General features: G+C 28.0%; 1 protein-coding gene across 1 annotated transcript in view; it reads left to right on the top strand.

The window, feature by feature from the left end:
* Positions 1–12769: 12769 nt before the first annotated feature.
* Positions 12770–18884, top strand: part of LOC100208571 (N-alpha-acetyltransferase 40) — a 66999-nt gene continuing 60884 nt past the window's right edge. Inside the window, exons 1-2 of the mRNA XM_065805094.1 lie at positions 12770–12908; positions 13029–13073. Of these exons, the coding sequence (XP_065661166.1) occupies positions 12903–12908; positions 13029–13073 (51 nt within the window). The 5' untranslated portion in view covers positions 12770–12902. The remainder of the gene's footprint in view (positions 12909–13028; positions 13074–18884) is intronic.

Below are 18884 nucleotides of genomic sequence, written 5' to 3'. Positions count from 1 at the left end.
TACAAGAAGTATATCAGACTCATTTAATAATTCTAAATTCACATTGGGAGTATTTATTGATTTAGCGAAAGCGTTTGATACCATTAATCATAAAATTCTTGCTAAAAAATTAAAATGTTGTGGTATAACAGGCAATGTTTTAAAATTGTTAAAAAGTTGTTTAACTAATCGCAAACAATTTGTTTACGCCGATGAAACATTATCATCAAATTTGTTAAATATTACATGTGGAGTTCCTCAAGGATCCATATTAGGACCTCTTCTTTTCCTTATTTATATTAATGACTTATACAAAGCCTCGAATTTAATAACAATTATGTTTGCTGATGACACCAATTTATTCATGTCACACAAAAGCATTCCTACTTTATTTAGTTGCTTGAACATCGAGTTAATCAAAATATCTGACTAGTTTAAGACTAGCAAATTATCTCTTAACATTGATAAAACTAAATGGGTTCTTTTCCATCCTCTTATCAAAAAACATAAACTGCCAATTAACATGCCTCATCTTGTTATTGAAATTAAACAAGTAACAGTAACCAACTTTCTAGGTGTTTGTATAGATGAAAATCTTATATGGAAAAGTCACATTAAAAACTTATCAAGTAAAATTTCAAAAAGTATAGGAATATTGTATAAAGCAAGAAATGTTTTAAATAAACGTACTTTAGTACAATTAGGGGAGAGTGGGGTATTGGCGAACACCTAAGCGGGAATGCGAATTAAAGACACCAGTTATACAAAATTGATCATATTTATTGCTTATCAATTAGTTTAACTACTCAGTCACAAACCCTCAAAAGGAATTTTTAAAAATCTTATTATAAAATAAAAATTTATGCCAGAAATAAAACCATTGGTGTTCGGAATTACCCTGCCTACGTGGGGTAATTCCGAACACATTGGGGGGCAATCACAAGCACTGTTGTGTAATAGCGAATAAAAAGCTAATTGTAATAACTAAGTCTAAAAACTATATTATGCAACAAAAACAAAAAAAAGGAGTGACTTTATTTCCATAGAAGCTACAACAGAGTGTTACTCAAGAAAAAAGTTGCATAAAATTATCAGAAAAATTTAAAATCAAATTATAGTGAACAACATCCGCAGCTTCATTACACTACTGCACGTCTGGAACTGAGCATAGGATCCCTTCTCAGCAGGTAAAAAAAAATTGTCGAATTTATTTTTTTACAATGCTGTTTTGACCATGTTCGGAGTTACCCCGCGTTCGCCATTACCCCACTCTCCCCTATATCACTCATTTATTCATTGTCACATAAACTATGCAAACATTGGTTGGGGTAGTGCAAAGAAAATTAAACTTAAACCTCTATATTGTCAGCAGAAGCATGTACCACGTCTCATATATTTTAAAGACCGTTATACTCATGCCAAGCCTCTATTATTTGAAATGAAAGTTTTTAATATATATGAGCTTAACATTTTTAATATTCTTTGTTTTATGTTTAAATGTAAAACCAATTCATCCCCTATTTCTTTCCATAATTTGTATTCATCGAAAGATAAAAATAAATACATTTTGCGGAATGATAATTTTATTAAGCAGCCCATTTTTCAAACAAATCTTTTTAAATTTTGTATTGATTATCGCGGACCATTCATGGAATAAAATAGTTTTAAAAAATTTTACTAAGGATTTTATTCATCAAAGTAACTACTTTTCTTTTAAACGAAAGCTTAAAGAACTCATTTTTACAATTGAAGATGTAACAATATACTTTTGATATTTTTTTTTTTAGTGATCTTCCTTTTTACCCCCTATTTAACTATTGATTTATAAAAATTATATATGCATCATTAACAATTGTAATATATAATAATGTATCTTGTATTTGTAACGGAATATTTTAGGTTTCTTACTTTGTTAACTTATTTCTTATCTTGTAAATATTTTATAAATTTTAACACGATCATTTCTTAGCGGTACTCGACGACAAGACCGTATGGTCTTCTACGAGTTCCCGCGTTCTTTTATTATTTAATAACGATTATTATATATATATATATATATATATATATATATATATATATATATATATATATATATATATATATATTTATATGTTTTTATTATTATATATTTGTATTTTAAATATTGTAACGAAATGCTTATTTATAATGTAATAAAAAGAACAAAAATAAATAAATAAATAAATAAATATATATATATATATATATATATATATATATATATATATATATATATATATATATATATATATATATATATATATATATATATAATGAAATAATTAGATAGAATTGGAAGAAGCGTGCTTAAATCACTTTAAATATTTACAGCCAGAACTATACGAATTCTTTATTTAAAATCTAGGAAATTTCAAACTGCATCAAGCAAAAAAACTAAACTTGTTTATTCTTCTTTTTAAGAATAAATCAATTGCAGACATTATTTTTTTTACAACTGGATAACCTTTTATTTCATCATTCCTTTATTTTCAATATCCAAGATACCGTATTTCAAAATGCGGAATTACGGAATTTACATATGCGAAAATTCACCTTCAGTAAAGCGTTATAGGAAAAATAAAAAAATTTAAATTTCGTGATAACAATTTGCGAAAAGAAACTTGCGAAACGATTCATTTCGAAAGACTATCGTAACAGTCCCTTTAGAAAGGAGCATAACGAAACGTGCTCTTTTGGAAAAGACTAGAAAAAATTTTCTAAACTGTTATAAAAAACAAAAATAAAACGCTATTAATTGTTTTTTAAATAAAAATATTGTTTAATGATTTTCAATCATCTATACATATATGTTTGTATTTATACACACATTAGAAAGCGGTAGAAATATTGATTAGACCGAAAATAAGGTTGTTTGAATCAATTTACTAAATAATTAAAAAAAAACTGTAAAAAAATTTTCTTGATGTTTCTACTACAACTAAAACGAAATTATGTAAAACGTAGTTATTCAACTTTTGGTACATTTTCACAATACAATATAACATTCAATAATTTTTTTTTATAAAATATATATATTGAAAATTATTTCATCGATGAACATAGTTTAAATCTTTATTAACACTAATAAACACTCGGTAAACCAATTTATTTAAACCCCGTTTTATTTGCGGAAGAAACGTAGCATTTGAGAGTTCAATATAAACAATATATTGAAAGGCAATCTAAAATCACTTTATATGCTTGGCTCTTAGAGAATTTTAATTTATCATACATAACATAAAACAAGTTTACTACAAAATTTTCTCTTGCTATAAAGTCAACTTCATTATTTTCATCAAAATTCTTATTTTGTTGTCTGCATGATTAGTCCTCTTCCATATTAAATATAAGACCTGAAAATCTGTTGCGTTTTTTTTAAGTTTCTTAAAGTCTTGCCTGAAGTTATCGATAAAGGTTTCCAAAAACTTTAGTAATTAGAATTCTTTTTTTAAATCACATTCTTTTGATTGAAGTGATTTATTCATAGCATTAATCCTTTGTAAAATTGTGTTCTATATTAGAACATTTCGTACTTGTCGATTTTATTCCAAAGTGATTTCACATCTAAGACATACAAGGGTAGCAATACACATTTTTACTGGGGTTCGGAAAAATTTGCATGCGCAAATATTTCGCCGATATTCGCCGATAAATAGTGCGCATACATGCGCGTAGTTATGCGTAAACTTATGCGCATATATTTTTTTCAATTTTTTATCATTAAAAACCGTTAAATTGTTTTGACTAGACACACAGACAAAATAAACAAATTTTAATTTTATTTTTCATGGAATTTTTAATTAATGTGCATTTGGAACAAAAAAATCATCGGTTTTAATAGTGGAATTATTCCACTATTGAATCTCTTTAATTAACGCATTTTTATAAATCAAAATTTCAAACGAACATTATGTTCGTTTTTGGGCTGCTCTTCAGTGATAGTTGGATAAATACTGGTGGCGATCATAAAATACCAAAATACAAAATACCGTTTTTCTATACAATTAACACATCGGGCATAATTCAAAATGCTGCAGCTGTTGCTGGTGCTATCATTGAAGTAATAGAAACTCTCTGCCCACAAAAGTTCAGTAGCATTATCACTGACAACGCTCCAGTAATTAAAGCTGCTTGGATATTAATTGAAGAAAAATGTCCACACATCCTGATGTATGGCAGCACACGGTATGAATCTTCTCGTTAAGGACATCTTGAGTACTGCTGAAAGTTCAAAGACCATCAAAGAGGCTGAGAAAATCATCAAGTTTGTGAGAAATCATTACATTGTTAAAGCAAAGTTTGACGAAATGAGAACCAAAGCTAATATTTCTTGCTCTCGACAAAAACGACTAAATTTTAGAGGAAGGAGCAGTTCTCAGCAAATTTGAGTGTGAAGAAATTATAAATGAGCAACTGTAATACAAAAATAAATTAAATTATTCAGTTTTAGGTTATAGAAATACGTTTAAAAATCATGAAAATAATTTGAAATATTTACTAATAAAATTGATTACAGAAAATCAAATGAAAAATTATTTCTTTTAACTTAAAGCACCCTGCGTTTGATTTAAAAAACATTTTCTTCTATATTTGATAATATTTAATTAATTTCACATACCATACATCTGTTAAACTTGTATGCGCCTCATATGCATATTATGCGCGTAATTATGGGCATAACTTTTGAATGGTATGCGTATATATTCGCCAATATGCGCATAAGTCCGTACCCTAATTTTTACTTGCTTCAGATTATATTAAGCTTTTTTTTTCTTTTTAAAAAAAAAAAAGTTTCATTTAATGTCCTTCTATAAAAATGGTTGTACCAAAGTACTCTTTAACATATTTAATTTCCTAATTTAATTGCAATTTCATATTTTCTTTATTTCTATACTCTTTAGTTTACTTTTTATAACATAATCAGTTATAACATCTGTTAATACCATTGGCCATAAAGCAATGTCATTTATTACATCGCTGTTGAAGTCGAAACAGCTTTTTGACTTGTCCTGAGAATTTATATTTATAAAACCTTCTTCTATTGTATTCTTAAACGCTTGAATATCAATTATTTCTTCTTCCATATTTTCTACATTAACTACTAATTCAGAAATGGTTGCAAATGACGATTAACACTCAAAAAACTTATGAATCGCATTTTTTTGGCTTTTATCAATTTCACGATGCCTTTAAATTTTCTTCGCGCCACTTTAAATCTCTTTATGTTTGCTTGCCATAAAAGTAAAAAAAAATTTTTTGTAAAATATTTTAAATATGTTATATTAAAACTTTATAGTATTCGAGTTTAATTAAAATAATATACGAATATTGAAATCAAATAATGGTTATAATAATAATGAAATTTATAACAATATATCTTTATTACCTTTGTGTATAACTGCAACACGACAAGAAAACAATTGACTATAATATTTTTCAAGTTTAGTTGCTTCATTGAACTTCACTTGAACTCGGACAGTCAAGTAATGCCAAAAACTCGGCGATAATGATTTTACGATTTCAACATCAAATGCGTATTAATAGTAAACTGTTTTAAATTTGTTAAAAATAAACTGTTTTATAGAAGGAACATTTTTTGTTTTCAAAAGTATTTCCTTTTTTGAGAGTAAACAATAATAAAATTCAAAATGGAGAAACAAGACTTTATTATGACATTTATGTCATCGTAAAACATTTAATGTCGAAAGGCGTGGAAAAAAGTAGGTTGAAAGCAACACAGCAACAATGTTATCTATCGACGAACGCTGTAACAAAGAAAATATAAATGAATATAAATATAAAACAGAAACAAAAACAAAATCTAAAAATCTCCTTCTATCTATACCATAAATTTCGTTTTTAAAATGCAATGCAAGTGTTATTAAGATCTTTACCTAGATCGGTCCTTTTTGGAGTCATTGACTAGCTCGTAGCCCCCTACAACCTTAGGGCCACTTAGTCTTTGTACCTTTAATCCGCCTATCTCTCTCTCACTCTCTCTCTCTCAAAAGAAATTGAAATCAAAAAAGAAAAATTTCTTGAGAGTACTTTCTGGTAAAATTTAAAGATGCTCTGCTTGCATCGTCTTCTGTAAATAAAACTGTTACAAATAATACTTTTTTAATGCAGGTCCTTTTAAAACATACCCAATAAGTAAAAAAAACACCAAGTGAAATAATATTTTAGTAATATAAATTCATTTAAAACTAGACTGTTGTTTTTATTAAATTTTCAAACAAAACAATACGTTTTTGAATAAGTATTGCTTTTACAGATAATGCATTTTTCCGATCAAGAATCGTCTTATTGGCATCGTTTTAAGTAAAAGTTTTTAAATGAATAAGATAAAAAGAAACTTTAAAATCACCTGTTGTCTCGGAAGGGATCACATCTTTTTTACATATTCGTCTATCTTAAAAATATTTATAATAAAAATGTTTGAATATTTTGATAGCAATATTCAGATATTTGTAGGGGGCTACTCCTTCAATTATGTCAGCAAAATATGCGGAGAGGGGATATAAAAATGTTTGATAATTGCTGACAAGTGGGAGGAGGATATCGAGATAAGTTTACGTCAGCAATGTTACTTTTTTAAATGAATTTAATTACTTATAAAACAGAAAAGAAGAATAGTTTCGTTTATTTTATTTTTTATTAGGGCGGCGGGGCGTGAGTAATTAAATGCTGACGTAATTTTTTGGGGTCTCTTAAAGTTTGACTTGTTGTTGACGAGGGGGCAAGGGTGGTTCCATAGGGGGAGCTATAGAGGCGATCGCCCCCCCCCCCTCTCTTACATGATTTGAAAAAAATATTTTTTTGTTTTCAGTATTTGTAGCCTTTTATAAAAAAAGCATATATGATTTTTTGATTATTTTAACAACTTATGTTACAAATTCTAATTTACGATTTCCCGACTTCGCAAAACGGTCAATCACGTTTTCAACATTTACTGGAATTTCTCTGTGCACATTAAGTAAGGCCAATAGTCTGTTTTCTTTCACTCCAACTAGTCTGTTTTCTGTCATTTGTGTTCTCAGATAATATTTAATTCTTCGCATGGTTGAGAAGCTTCGCCCAGCACTATTACAGGACATAACTTGATAATTTGAAACATTTTGTGTGTGATTAGTTATTGCACCTGGTCACAAAAATCAAAAACAACAGAAAGATCAGTAGGTAAAGATGTGAATCCTGTCTCATCTTTCATCCTTATAAATTTGCAGTGCCATAGTTCAACTTCCGATGTAAATTCAGGTGCAGTTAAGTTTTGGATACTAAGTCCAAGAATCACGCTATAGATATTACTGATTGCAGAAAGAGTTTCAACAATATCTTTATAATTTAGTGTAATAATATTTTTTGGCATCATGACATATATTTGAAGAAATGGTAAATTTTAATTCGAAAAACGTGTATTTATGTCCAATATTAACGCACCACGTTGAGGGATGTAAATTGATTGTCTATAATATTCCTTCATTATATCTGAAAGTATATTTTCACGACGTCTGAAAATATACTTTCAGGTATTATATGTCTGTCGTTGTACTATTCGTTGGCAGAAAAAAACTACGATCTCTTTCAATTATTGTTTTTTTTGCGGCTCTAAAAAATTCCTTAAAATTCTTTGCAATTTCTTCTTTTATGTTTTAAAACAATTAACAGGTCTTTAATGCAATTTTTAGCTTTATGTAAATCTAAACTTTTTTTTTTGAAACAACTGACTGAGCCCATTTGTTAAGGAGAACACACGTACTGCACAGCCAAAAGACACAATAAAATTACTTTCTCTAATTGATAATAATAAAACTCTTGCTTTTGATGAAAATGTTTTGTCATTCCATTTAGATTTATTGTCCAATGCATCAATCATTTATGGAAGCTCAACACTAAATGTCAGCAAATCATCATGTCTTTTAACCCATCGTGTTTCGAAGAGTAAAAGCAGTTGTGAATTTACCATTTTTTTAATAATAAAATTTCATTTTGCAGAAGCATTAAAAAAAGCAACAGCTTTGCTAATAACCACCAAATAATTTCTTATTGCTTATATATTCAAACTTTTGGATAAAGTTAAATTTAAAGCATGATTATAACATGGACACCAAACAGCATTTGACGCAACTTGTTGAATTTCAACTAGCGCTTCTTTTTAAAATGACGACATAACACTACAACCATCTGTTCCAACACCGACACATTTTTCTAAAAAAAGGTTTAACTTTTTTGCCAATATGTTTATAACCGATTGACCAATAACTTTGCTGTCAAGAATAGGTTCATTGTAAATGGATGCATTACTTTTAGTTTGATGATTTTGACCATGCAAATTAACAAATGCAACAAAATCTTCTCGAACTGATCCATCAGGCATCAAATAGCGTAATATTGTTGTCATTTGTGACTGATGTGTTGCACCAGTTGTTTCGTCAAATAGCATAATAATTTGGTTCTCTAACACGACTCACAATTTGTCACATATTTCTTCTCTTGATTTCAAACTGCCAAACAGTTTAGTAAACACCTGTAATGGTTGCTCAACTAGCTAACTGCAACTTGTTTGTGAGATCCTGCAGTCCGGTGGTATAAAAAAATGCACTATATTTGCGGTATAGTCCCTTTTTTTTATCTGAATATACTAACCATTCGTATTTTTCCAGATTATACTTCTCTGCCATGGGTACCAAAATTAAGTAATCAATTAAAAAAAAAATTTAAAAATGCAGGCTATACTTCAGTTTTTAAATTACCAAAAAACCTTTAACAATCAATAACTCAAAAAAACAAGCCTCGACTTCCCAACAACTCTTATACTGGAGTCTACAAACTGGAGTGTTCGTGTGGAAAATTCTATGTAGGTGAAACAAAACTCAAGGTTTCAACCCGCAATTGCCAACATAAAAAATATTCTTTTGTGGGAAAATGGAAAAATTCGGCCGTTGCAGGACATTCCAGAAATTACCATGGCTGGAATAAAAACAACACGGTTAAATTAGAGGCATACTATTTTAAAGGAAAAGTGAGAGAGTCTTTGGAAATACAGTATCACCAGTGTTCTCCAAATAAAGGTGGTTTGAATTAAGACGACGGTGATTCGGTCTCATCGTCGTTTTGAAAACCTTATTTTTCTTATTCTTATTTAAGACGCAAGAACACATTACATTAAAGTTTTATTATTTGTTTGTTTTTTTACCGGTTTTTTTATATCACTTGAATAACGAGGGTATATATAACCCCAAGAAATATTGTAAGTTAATATAAAGAATTTTATAAGGATAAAATTACATACTGTATCAGATGTTTCAATTTAGTTTGATTATTGAAAACTTACTTAAGATGATTAAGATTTGAAAAAACATACATTTACCGTATTTTTTTTTTTTTGCGTCCCGGTTTTGCCTTTTTAAAATATACCGAGATTGTATATCAACCTACCGAAATTGCATACCAATTTACCGAGATTGCATAACAATCTACCGAAATTGCATACCTATTTACCTGATACTTAATTTTTATTAGATTTAATAAAAACCAGGTCGGTCTTTATGAAATCTAATTCTTTAGTAAATATATTTTTAAAGATTATAACGTCACCTTTTTGTAAATAATTTTACAGATGATCTGTAAGAATTATTTATGAGTTACTTAATAACTTATTAAGTAATAATTCTTACAGATCATAAGTAACTTATGAATTTATGATAATGGTTTTCAAATATTACTTATTATTTATGAATTTTAAAAACTACTTTTTATGCTTTTCATTAGATCTGTCAGATTTAATGAAAAGCATAATTAAAATGTTATACTTTTAACTTTTAGAACTTTCAAAAAATTCCAGAGTCAGAAATTGTTTAAAATCAATTATTGACATGGTATTGTTATTAGACCTATGGTATCATTATGGAATTGATTATTATACCATATTATTATACCATGTTATTATACCATATTATTATACCATATTATTATATTAATAATATATATCAATACCTAGGGCTACCGTAGTCCTGATTTTCATCAGGACTGTCCTGATTTGAAGGGTCTGTCCTGACTGCCCTGATCAGGTGCCAAAATGTCCTGATTTTAAAAAACCATAACAAAAAAGAAAAAAATATCATTTTGACAAAAACTAAAAAATAACGCAAAGAAAAAAATGTTGACTTGGCAACTCCAACTTTTCCATTCAATTTTTACTATTTTCTTGCAATTTTAGGCAGTGCTGGCAGAAATGGCAGTGGTAGCAGACATGATAAGGCATGGTCAGCTTCAGACATTCAACAAAACAATTCTGAGAATTGAAAAACAAGAGCAAGTGCATGTGATATTGTTAATAAGATAAAAGTATTGCAGAATAATCTGAAGGAGAGATTTGAGAATAAGTTTATTCCACTGGAAGCTAAAAAGATACTTTTTAGCTTCCAGTGGAATAAACTTATTCTCAAAACTATTTGAAGACGAAATTATTGACAAAATTGCTGTCAAAAAAGAATTTACTGGTTTTTACGAGAGATGTCTTTCTTATATTGACCTTTGGAAAGATAGCTTTGCTGATGCTGAAAAGTTCATGTGGATTCAAAACAGTGCAATAACATTTCCAGAGTTGGAAGAAGCTGCAGAAAGAATTAACCAAAAAATTGGATGTACATTAATAAATACTGATGAACTATTTGATGAAGTTGTTTTGGTCAAGGCATACTTGTCAACTGATTCTGAAACTTGGAAATCTGATGATATGAGTTGTGAAGAAAAATGGGTCCTGATGATGAAACATTTTGGAGAAAAGGGCATTTCAGTAGCAAATTTTTCACTGGTGTTGGAATACATTTTCAGTCTTCCTGGAACTTCAGCTGCTGTGGAAAGGGTGTTTTCAAGGATGAACAATATTTGGTCTCCTGATAGAGGTTTTTTGCTAGTTTCTACTGTGAAAAGTTTGCTTTTTTGTAAGTTAAATATTGATCTTAATTGCTCATAGTGAAAAGATAAAAAATGACTAGTTGTTCCTGAAAAAAGTACACCCTAGTGAAAAATATGACTGGTTTAAAAGCAAAGGAAAGAAATAATTCTTGTAGTCATTACAAAAATGTAAAATAAAGCTAGTTTTTAATGTTGTATTTTTTGATTCCTGATTTAGACTTTCTGCTTATTTATATTTGTCATGATTTGACAGGTTAAAAAAGACATGGTGTCCTGATTTTTCCAAAATTTCATATGGTAGCCCTATCAATACCATATTATTAATATATTATAATATTAATTTTATTAATACCATATTTTATTATGGTAATAATATGGCATTAGCATTCCTAATTTAAACTTTGTTTTCGTGATGCCAAAAAATTTCTCAATCATTGAGTTTCCATCATTGTGTCTTTACATACTATTTCATTAATACTAGCTTTATGGCAACAAAGTATTACATTGTGCCCAAAAGAGGTGCATATCTTACTATGCTCCAGGCACAAAAAATAACAGCGTTAAGTAGAATCTAAATCGGAATATATTTGTTTATTTTCCCCAGAAAATCTTGTAAAATATTACTATGCAAAAATAACAGTCAGTAAAATTATTCCAACACTATCTTGTTGCTCAATAAATAATTCTAATTACTAGTTGGTGTGCTAGTTTACACATAATATGCAGTCTACTGTTTACCAAAAACAATAATTTTGCTTTATTTTTAAAAATACCTATTTTTTTTAACTTTTACTTGCTATGAAAAATTTGTTCAAAGTATTGTTTTAGATTACAATTGTATGTAGTTATACTCAGTGATGGGCATAGTTAACTAATTTTTTAGTTAACTTTTAGTTAAACTACTTTTTTTTAGTTAAATGCAATTGTTAAACTAAATTTTTTTATTTAAGTTAAACTTTTAGTTTAACTGACTTTTTTCCTAGTTTAGTTGAAAAAGTTTAACTAAATTTTTATTAACTAAATTTTTTATATATCGCCAAATAAATCGTTCTATTTCTATGCACTACTCACCTGACCAAGGACTCCAAGGATTCTGTTATTACTATTTTTATGTATTTATTTATTTAGTGCATGAACTGGACTTTTCAACATCATTTCCGCTTGGTCTGTATCAATAAAACGGTTAGCGGAAACAAATTCATCAACAAATTTTCTTGAGTTGAAAAAAAAAAAAGTTAAAAAGTTGAATTTTAGTTAACTATTTCTAATTAGTTTAAGTTAACTACTTTTTATAAAAAGTTTGTAACTAAAAGTTTAACTACTTTTTTTTAGTTTTAGTAGTTTAGTTCAACTATAATAAAAAAGTTTGTGCCCATCACTGGTTATACTGGTATCAAATTTAAAAAAACTGTACAGATAATTAGTTTCTTTAAATTAAATATAAATTAAATATATAAAAGATAAACCATAATAGTTTATTGCTGAATTGTTGTTTTACAATAGTTTTGATATTACATTTTTGATATTATAACAATTTTGGTGTTTATACTTTATGCAAAATAAAAGAGTATTAAAAGTTAATTAAACAAATAAAAGTACATGATTTTATAATTTAAAAATAATTTTTGTAAAATAATTTTTAATTTATAACATTTAATATTTTTTTACTTTGGGATATCTTAAGAAAATTGTTGTTTGCCAAAATATATGCAAAAATTTAAAAAGTTAAAATAAAGAATAGTTATAACTTATAAGACATTTAATGTTATGTTTAATGCAATTGATGATATTTGTGCAATAGAGTAATTGTCTTTGTTTTCAAAAGAATTCTATTTAAAAAAAATGATTTGAACTTAAAAGTAACTAAAAATAAGGTTTATCACCACTTTACTATTGTTTTTATATGGTTTTACTTCTAAGTTTAGAGTTGTGTATAAATATTGTGAAAAGAGTAATATTGAGGAATGGCTTGAATAAAGAAAGTCATGGGAGTGAGTAACTTTTTTTAAACAAACCAAAAAAAGTTTACAATTAACACGATAGCATGAATAAGTGATGACATTTCATAATTTTGATGTAAATATATTATTGTTATTCAATTCTGTTTTTAGAAAAAATCTGAAAAAGGAAAAGAAAAGAAGCTAAAAAGGCAACAGGTAATGTTATAGCTAAAAAGGCATTTGTTTAAAATCAGTAGTTTCTTTATTTTCAATATAAAAGGGAGACATTTGTATATATTATTTTTTATTTGAAGTTTCTCTGGACTGAGTTAATCATGTATTAATTATTAGTTTTTTCTCCAGACTGATTTAATCATGTATATGATTGTATGTATGTATATTAAATATTATGAAATGTGCAGTTTTTACGCGCAAACAGGTATCTGCATATATAGATGTATATATGTGCAAATATAAATAGATATGCATATACCATGGCTTACTATATAACAGGCCTTGCCAACGCGCGGCTTGCATAAAAAACCGGAGGCAAGATTAAAAATATTACTTCGCAGTAATTTACATTTTCAGTTAGGTGATTTTCGCATGAATATAATATTTGTATGATATATCTACTAAAAGTAACTTATAAAAAGTGAAAAGATGAGTTTCTTATTCTTTTTTTTTTTAATTTTGTTTATGACTAACATTGTAATATAACTAACAAATAACATTTATAACAATTTTAAATTAACTTAAATGTATCTAAAACTAATTATGTTTAAACAATTTAGTTAGTATATATATATTTATATTTTGCTATAATTTAATATTAACATTTACCACAAAGTTTATTAATGGGTTTTTTAAGTATTAAAAATAAATTTTTTAGAAAAAAGCGATAAAATCTTTAGAGAATAAAAAGTAAATACAAGCTTTTTAGATATATTATTAAACACTATTTTGCAGTTTTTGTTAAAAACATTGCAAACATTTTACTTTGTGCTGAGTTTTATCAACTTCTGCTTTGGCTCCTTGTGTGAACAAGGTGAATCAAGTCAACAATAATTATTAAATAAAATATTTATAATTGTTAATCCATGATGTCTTTGCATACCTAATGAATAAAATTCTGATAGCATCATAAGGAGGTTACACAGTGATGACCGACAAGTGTCATTATATACTTCATAAAAAAGAATGTAACAGTAAGTTGGCCATTGACAAACTTTGTCACCAGGAATTGTTAAACCTCTTCGATTTATGTTCTTTGCAAACTTTCCATACGGTTCATAGAAATAAAGGGTGTCATCTGGATTTTTATCTTCACAAATAATGTACCCAGCAATATAAACTAATGACATTTTAATATCAACAGTCAATGAATCACACGGAGCAGGTAAATTGTCAATAATGTTGCAAATACCCTTGCTCGGTAAAAATTTACATTTTGGACAAGAATGATCTGAACCTAGATTGGCTAACACATCTGAACTTTTCTCAAACTTTAATAACAACTTTGTATGGTATATAGTTACTTTTTCAAGAACTTGTTGAACGGAAATAAAATAAGTTCCTCCTGAGCCTTGTCTTAATTTTCCAAAGAGCTTTTCTAATGGATCTGTTGTAAAGTTGCCTAATACTAATACTGATGAGTTGTATCTAAAAGATATTTTGACAACTGAACCAAACCATAACAGGTCTGAGCTAAACAATTAACAGTGTCTCTTGTTAGTAATTTGATTCTTTTTCCTTTTTCTGTTTTTTTTTTTTTAAATTTGTATTGCAAAATCACCCATTGCAGAAAGTTTGCTTAAATTGTCATCATTAGCAGAAGCAATAGCAGCTTGATTAGGATCTTTCAAACAAATGTCTGCATATGGACTGTGAACATTACAAATTTTCCAAAATTCAACGACTTTAGAAATGAAAATAATCGTCCTTTTATTTTCATGCAGGTCTGGATGACTTTTTAATGCTGACAATGTTTCATTGCAAAACACTTCAGACAAGTTATAACTTTTTGTCTTTCAATTGGCTTTGGATAAACAGAAACTTCCGTTAATTTAGACATTTTAACAATGTTTTTTGTTTCAAGCTTGTGCAAATTAATAATATCAACCCACCGTGCTATTTTTTTTTCTCCATCAATATAAAAATCCAGTTATTATATATACTTTTTAATAAAATGAACATAATCAAATAAAAAAAAAATATTGTCTTTAGTACACCATGCTTCTTTTTTTTTTTAAAAAGTTATAAAACTTCTGATTGACTCTGTTACCATCACAGACAATAGCAACAACATTGCCTCGATTATTTTTAATTGCATCAAGAATCAGGGTTGTCTGTTCAAAAAGAAACTCAGCATTAAGTTCTCTGACTGGTAACATTTTGTAAAGAAATTTTGGTCCATTAAACAATGTTACAACCAAAAAGCTCAGTACTGTGTTTGCTAGTAGATGAGGTTTGTTAACTGATTTACCAAATACTATGCCACCATGATACTGCAACATTGGTTTAACATAAACCTCAACAAATTAAATTCATTAGTTTTTAACTTTTCATATAAAACATTAATACTTTGTATTTTTTCTTGTGAATTAAATATTGCTAACTCATCCTCTTCTTGCCAGCGAACACTATTAAGACTTTTTAATGATTTTCTCAGTGGCATGGGTGCAGTAGGAACTAAGTTTGGCTTTATGCAATCAAATACTGACGGAGCATCATGAGGTCTCAGCTTCCCATAATCAGTAACAGTTGAATAATTTTTTTGGCCTATGTCTTTCACATACTACGGTGTTATTAGTATCAGGAACATTATTTCTTGGTATTATAACAATCCAACATTTTCGTTCTTCAATGTTTCTTGGAAGTTTAAATGTTTTAACTCTATTCTGAGGATTATAATTGTCATTCCAATTTATTACACAACATTGACGAACCATTTTTTAAATACTAAATTAAATCCTTTGCTTAATCCTTCACCTCTCAACTAACTTTTTTTTTTAAATTTGGAAGTTAGTTAAAATTATGACGGGTGTTTGGTTATTTTAAATTTTATGCAAATATTAAATTTATGCATATATATATATATATATATATATATATATATATATATATATATATATATATATATATATATATATATATATATATGTATGTATATATATATATTCAACTTAAATTAATTTTATCAAATAAAATTTTAAATGAAAATTATTTTGTTAATTTTATAATAATTATTTATAATTGTTATATAATTATTATTGTTACAAAAAAACCACCCCCGTATTTATTTTGTAAAACTGGTTTCTTGTTTTTTAAATATAAGACTATCTTGCCCCCAGTTTTTTATGCAAGCTACGCATTGGCAAGGCCTGTTATATAGTAAGCCATGACGTATACATATACATATATATATATATATATATATATATATATATATATATATATATATATATATATATATATATATATATATATATATATATATATATATATATAAATATATATATATATATATATATATATGTATATATATAAATATATATATATATGTATATGTATATATATATACATATATACATACATATATACATATATATATATGTATGTATATATGTATGTATATATATATATATGTATATATATATATATATATATATATATATATATATATATATATATATATATATATATATCAGGTTGGCAAAAAAAAAAAATTGATACAAAGGTTTTACCATAAAACATAGAAATGAGGTCAGGGATTTTTTGCTGACCTCAAATAATATTTATAATAATTTAGTCCATGAAGAATAAATTGTTTATAATATATTGATGAAGAGGTGCAGCACCAGGCACCTCCATACAAATATTGGACACAATGTGTCTATACTTATACTGTTAATGTGTCGAATTGACTTTTGAATACATTGGTTGAAAAGGAGTTAACACAGGAGCTTGTTGGTAAAGCATTCTGTTCATCGACTACACGGTTTGTGAAGAACTTTTCTGTTTTGACACGGTTCTGGACCAATGGCTTAATAAGTGTTAGGCTATTGCCAGGAAAGTTATGTTGGGAAAGCGTTTGCGCATAGACTTATTCTTTGAGGCAAAACAAAATTGATTTTCTCAACACCATGTGCAATCTTATATTGCTGAATTAAATCATTTCTAACTTGTCTATCTTCTAGTTTGGTTAGGCCTAGAATTGTGAGCATTTCTTCAAATGATTTATGTTTGATGTCTGTGATCAGCTTCGTCGCACACTTTTGAATGTTTTCAAGAGCCTTGATGTCTCCCTTCAGATGAGGTGACCACAATTGGATGGCGAATTCAAGGTGTGGTCTAACATAAGACAAAGGACTTTCCAAAGTATGAGACCTCTGTTTTTTGAAGGATTTCTTAAGTCGACCAAGTACCTGGTTTGCTCTTGCAGTCGATGCTTGATACTTGATTTTTAAGTCTTCTGAAACAAGAACACCTAGATCTTGTTGGACTAAAGTCATACCCAGTTCTTGTCTTATTCCCATCTGATCAGTCATTGTGTAGATGTAGACTGATTTGTTGGAGCAACCTACGTGCATTCATTTGCATTTGTCAAAGTTAAATAGCATTAGCCACTCATTGGACCATTCTACTGCTTTATCAATGTCTAACTGGAGACATGCTTTGTCCTCCTCTATTTTGATTACACCTAGTATTTTGCTGTCGTTGGCATATATCTTGATGTGGTGAGCTATGTTTGGCAGGTTATTTATGTAGAGGATGAAGAGCAACGGTCCTAGCACCAATCCCCAACCCTTTGAATTAGGGTTGGCATTCTGCAATGCCGACCTAACTGCCAACCTGAAAGTGTTTGAGGTCGGCAAAAAATTGCCGACCTCATTTCAATGTTTTATGGTAACCTCTTTGTGTCAAATTATTTTTGCCGCCCTAATGCCAACCTCTAATAGTTTGACATCGCCAATTTATTGCTGACCTTATTTTTCCTAATTCTGAGGGTTGGATCCCTGCTGCATATATATATATATATATATATATATATATATATATATATATATATATATATATATATATATATATATATATATATATATATATATATATAATTACTCACTCTCCACTTTCTCCACTTTCCATTTAACCACAGACTTCGTAAAATATTTAATAGAAACACAATCAAAATAAGTTATTCCTGCATGCCAAACATAAAATCCATTATTAACTCTCACAACAAAAGCATTTTACGTAAGGAGGCAAAAACTAATTAATGAAATGCAACTGCATTGAAAAAACCAAATGTCCCATGAACAACCATTGCCTTTCCAACAACATTGTTTATCAGGCCACCATCAATTCAAATAATCCGGAATATAAAGAAAAAGTGTATTTTGGAATTAGCGAAACACCTTTTAAAGTTCGGTATGCAAACCACTTAAAATCTTTTAATGCAGTTAGATACAAGAATGATACAGAGCTATCTAAAGAAGTTTGGAAATTAAAAGAAAATAACTTTACACCTTTTGTCAAATGGAGGATTGTTAAAAAATGCAAACCATACAATCCAACATCAAGAGTTTGTAACCTTTGTTTGAACGAGAAGTTCCAAATTTTGATGTATAGAGGAGAAAACCTACTAAATACAAGAAGCGAAATAATATCGAAGTGCAGGCACAAAAATAAGTTCCTTATCTCCTCTTTTGATACCGAAGATTGATCCTGGTTGGTTTACGTCACGTTTACGTCACGTTATACTAAATTTACATATACGTTAAAATTTTGTTTCCATGGAGTCATTAGAACTCACGCCCCCGTAATTCTAATTGTAATTTAACGTTTAATTTTTAATTTTGTAATATATGGCTGATGATTGCCGTTAGGCATGAAACTTAAAGTTCCATAATAAAAATTTTTTTCTTTATCGTTTTTAACTATAATTATAAATCGCTCTGTTTAGAAACTTATATATAACCAAAATAAATTTCCTAAATATTGAGCACTTTTAAACGAACAAGAGTT

The sequence above is a fragment of the Hydra vulgaris genome, chromosome 09 (genome assembly GCF_038396675.1).
Source record: "Hydra vulgaris chromosome 09, alternate assembly HydraT2T_AEP".
In the NCBI taxonomy this organism is placed as follows: Eukaryota; Metazoa; Cnidaria; class Hydrozoa; order Anthoathecata; family Hydridae; genus Hydra; species Hydra vulgaris.
The sequence above is the reverse complement of the archived record's forward strand: the minus strand, read 5'-3'. Positions and strand labels throughout refer to the sequence as shown.